At 34.5% G+C, this 4,403-nt stretch overlaps 1 protein-coding gene across 1 annotated transcript; it reads left to right on the top strand.

Annotated features, from left to right (window-relative positions):
- The first annotated feature begins 302 nt into the window (after positions 1-302).
- LOC108331419 (cytochrome b5) lies at positions 303-3,662 on the top strand. Its single transcript, XM_017566085.2, has 4 exons — positions 303-461; positions 686-783; positions 3,083-3,149; positions 3,232-3,662. Exons 2-4 carry the CDS (start codon positions 697-699, stop codon positions 3,480-3,482), a joined length of 405 nt encoding a protein of 134 aa, XP_017421574.1. The 5' UTR covers positions 303-461; positions 686-696; the 3' UTR covers positions 3,483-3,662.
- The last annotated feature ends 741 nt before the right edge of the window (positions 3,663-4,403 follow it).

The following is a 4,403-nucleotide window of genomic DNA, read 5'->3' as shown; positions in this document are numbered from 1 at the left end:
AAAAAGAAAAATAAGATTCATTTTACCTATTTATATTTATATTCTGTCAATTGTTTTTTATCACTCTGACTAAACCCTTTTATTTATTTTTTCTTATATTTTACTGTTATATGTTCTTACTTATTAACCACTTACCTAATTCTTCTGTCACGTGTGAAATGTATTCTTACTAGAAGTTTCCAAACAACCTATCTTTATCTAGAAAATCTTTGGGAATCACTCAGACCATACAATTATTGAAGGTATTATTATTATTAGCATAAGAAATTGAATTATTTTTTTTATGTGTCAATTCTGTAATTTGAGGATCCTACGAGGTTATTTTGGCTGCGTAGCATGTAGAAGAAAGCATATATAGCTATGTAGGCGGTCACCGAATATAGAGAAAAGGAGTGTGGTTTGAGTGAGTGGCGAAGGATCTGTTTCTGGGTAGGAGCGGAATCAAACCCTTTTCTTCTTTGGTGAGTATTGATGTCATCACCAACTTACAATTTCTTTTCACCGATTCACTTCAAATCATACCAATCACGTTTCCGTCAATTCTCTTTTCCTATGATTCATTGCTGTTCCCTTTCCCGATTCTTTAGATCCTCTCCTCCTTATATTGTCTCTTAACAAACATAGAATAGTGGGTTTGACTTTAATTTTTCTGGGTCCTCTGCTTTTTTTGATTTTGTGGTCGCAGTGAATAGAACAATGGCTTCAGATCGGAAAATTCACACTTTCGGGGAGGTCGCAAAGCACAACAAGACCAAGGATTGTTGGCTCGTCATTTCGGGAAAGGTCTGTTTCTTTTTCTTTTGAAGAATTTCCGATTTGCTTCAATAATTGATTCTCTTAGAGAAACGACAACGGGTTTAAGAGGAAATCAAGGGGTTTTGTGTATGCCTTTTGGGGTTTAAGATAACGCTCCTTCGTTTGATCTCATCTCTTGTTCCCTGCTATACTGAATTAGTCAATTTTTTTTTCTCCCTTTTACGATTTATATGCCTAGCTTGGGCATTTATGTGTCGTTTGGTGATTGGTTCTGCCCATGGCAGCTGTTTAACTAAAAGACTACATGCTTGTGTCTAACTCACTCCCTATTGAATTTAAAGGTTTGTAGTTGAGTTCAGCTGGAATTTTGTACTTTTTCAACTGAAAAGAAAACGTATCCTTAGTGGTCCTTTGGATTGAAAATTCTGCTTGCACTCTTATTTACAAAAATATCACTTTGTTCTCACTTTTGATTTTCAATTTTCTTTTAACAGAAAACAGTCAAAATAGTTTTTTTGTCTTTCCACTACTTCCTATGCGAAGCTTTGAAAATGGGAAACAAAATGAGATCTCTGTGGTTAAAATTAAAATAGAAAATGAAAAATAAAATCTTAAAGTGAATTTGCCCTTGAGCTGTAAATGAGTTTATTGTGGTAAAATATTTCTCTAATAAACCCGTGATTTTAGAATTGAAGAAGTTATTTGCATGAAAACACCGCAGAAGGATCAAGAGTATCAATTTTTTTATCTGGATCAAGGGGAGAATGATTCTTCCATCATGAATTAATCTATTTCAACTTAGGAATACGATAAACCTTGCTTTATACATCTTAAGCAAAGGTTAGATTTAAATAAGAACACATAAAATAAACACTAAATCAAAGGTTCTGTTCAACGTTGTGCATAATGTCATCTCCTTGTTCTGATGATTATTTGTTTCGTTTGAATTTGGCAATTTTTAGTCTGTCACTGATTGATAGTTACTGGTGCTCATCCTCAATATTAGTATGTGGGCAGCTCCAATCATAGGGTGTTAATTGGGTCTATTAATCCGGCTACCTAATCCAACCCAAATTGGTTTGCGTTGTTTTTGCAATGTAAAATTTCCCTTATGCAATGGGTCAAATCCAATCAAACTCGTGTGTGTTAGATGACTTGTTCTGTATGTTAAATTATCGAATCCAACCTGATTAAAATTATTAAAGAATAATAATAATAATAATAGTTGTAATATGACTGATATTTAATTTAATTCCGTATCCTGTTAATTAAATGTTTATCTTTGAAATATTAAGCTATTCCATTTTTTAAAAATTGATTTTGATATCACAAATTTTATCAAAAATAAAAATTTTCATAATCCACCCGTCAACCCAATCTAACATGATTAAGAGTGGATTGTGTCTAATAAAAAAATGTAGTGACCAATCCAACCTAAGATCTTTTGATTGGACTGGGTGATGAGTTTGTTAATCCAAGATATTTTGATAGGATTGAGTGACGGATTTGCCCATCCCAACCCTTATACACCCATATCTAACAAAGTCTATTACTATGTGAATTTTTCTTGTTATCATATCATATCACACAATAATTGAGTCCATACCTTTGATAGTGGAACATCTCACAGACTACTGAAAATACCAGTGTTAAAATATGTCAGGAATATATATTAAAATATCAATATATCCTATTCAATATGTAGGTAGTTACTTTCATATGTCATTTGTATATTCACTATACTGTAAATGCTTTGTCACTTGAATTATGTTGATGCGTGAATGGTTTGGAATTTGGATTAACCCGCTGATTTATTTAATACTTCGGATGTGTGATTTGAGAGGGCACGAAATTCATTTGCCTCACGTACCTTTCATCAATTTGATTCCTTCTCCTTTTGTCACCTCCCAACACCCAAACATTACAGCAAGGGCAGTGACTACTCTCATAGATTTAGCTGAGTGGGCATCTTTTTTTATGCAAGTTGTTTATGTTCCTAGAAACAGAGAGATTTTAGGGATATATGCGTTGAGGGGTGATCTTCCCTAGATGCCAAAGGCTATGGTAAACCTCATTGCTCTTGATGCTATCTGATGTTGCCTCACTTTAACCCTCTTTTACTATTCTGAACGATAGAACAAGCAAGCCTATTTTTCTCTATTTAAACTTTACCTGAGATGGGAGTGCATATTTTGTGGCCTATTCAAACACCCCTAAAGGAGTGCAGATCAGAACCTCATGTATAATGGCATGAGTTTTTATTCTATAGCTTGTTACGATGTTAATTTCTGCCACTGAACAAAATAATTTGATTCAACAATATCAGGTGTATGATGTCACCCCTTTCATGGAGGAACATCCCGGAGGTGATGAGGTTTTGTTGTCTGCCACAGGTTTGTTTATATCATCTGAAGGTTACTGAGAAAAGCACCTAAATGTTACCATATTTGATTGTTATCACTTTCTGGATGACAGGGAAAGATGCAACCAATGATTTTGAAGACGTGGGGCACAGTGATAGTGCAAGAGATATGATGGCAAAATACTACATTGGTGAGATTGATTCATCAAGTGTTCCCCTGAAGCGAACCTACGCTCCACCTCAGCAAGTTCTGTACAGTTCTGATAAGACTTCGGATGTTCTGATCAAGATCTTGCAATTCCTGGTCCCTCTCCTGATATTGGGCTTGGCCTTTGTTGTCCGGCACTACACCAAGAAAGAGTAATTCCTTCTATATCAAATTTGACCCCGCCGAAGGGTCTGTTAGCTTTATAGTGTCATTTGAAGAACAGTGTTTAGTTTCTGGATCGAACTATTGTTGAGTAACCCAATGTTTTCCAACTTTCTTTGTCATTGCTATTAGTGTCATTTATGAATTGAGAACTTAATGTTTGGACGGGGCTAAGTTGGTTTTCTTTCTTTTTATTTAGGATCGCTGCATTTTTAATGTTTATGTCAGAATTTCTTTATTTATTATCAACGTGTCATTAATTATGAACATGCATGTGCACGGTTGTAGTAGCGATTAGCTCTTTTCCAGGCCGCTCAATGCCACAATTTAAGGATCCTCGCGTGCTTGAGCGACAGACGAAGTCAACCTCCTAATGCCTGTTAGTCTTAAATAAGATCTAAGATTCTTTGTGATTTTATTCAGATCTTGTGTAATTTATTAAAGATCTCATTCAAGATTTCATGGTGAATTTTTTTCGTATTAGGAAAGAACTTTAAATATTTTTTTGTGATTTTGGAAACGTTGAGAGTTAAGATTTTGATTGAAAATTCATCATTAAAGATGTAATAAAGTGAGTTGATCTATTAAATAATAGATGTCACGTTTAAGAATCTGACCAAAAATTTATCATTAAGCATGCATCAAGGTGAGATGATGTCGCTCACGTCTCAAATTAACAGGTTTTGAGAAGGAGAAAAAAGAAACAACAATTGAAACGATTATTGGTTAACTTTTTCCTTCACGGTCAATGATAAGAGTAGCAGATTTGGAAAAAACAATAAAGGGTGAGCCAGTTTGATATGAAAATCTGAGAAGATACAATAATGTGGTGGCACAGCCTGTAGAAAGATTATCCTGACACGATCATAGCATATGCTATACCATATCTTTCGGTTTGTGCTATTTATTACGATG

The sequence above is a fragment of the Vigna angularis genome, chromosome 4 (genome assembly GCF_016808095.1).
Source record: "Vigna angularis cultivar LongXiaoDou No.4 chromosome 4, ASM1680809v1, whole genome shotgun sequence".
In the NCBI taxonomy this organism is placed as follows: Eukaryota; Viridiplantae; Streptophyta; class Magnoliopsida; order Fabales; family Fabaceae; genus Vigna; species Vigna angularis.
This window is presented reverse-complemented; position numbering and strand designations above follow the sequence as displayed.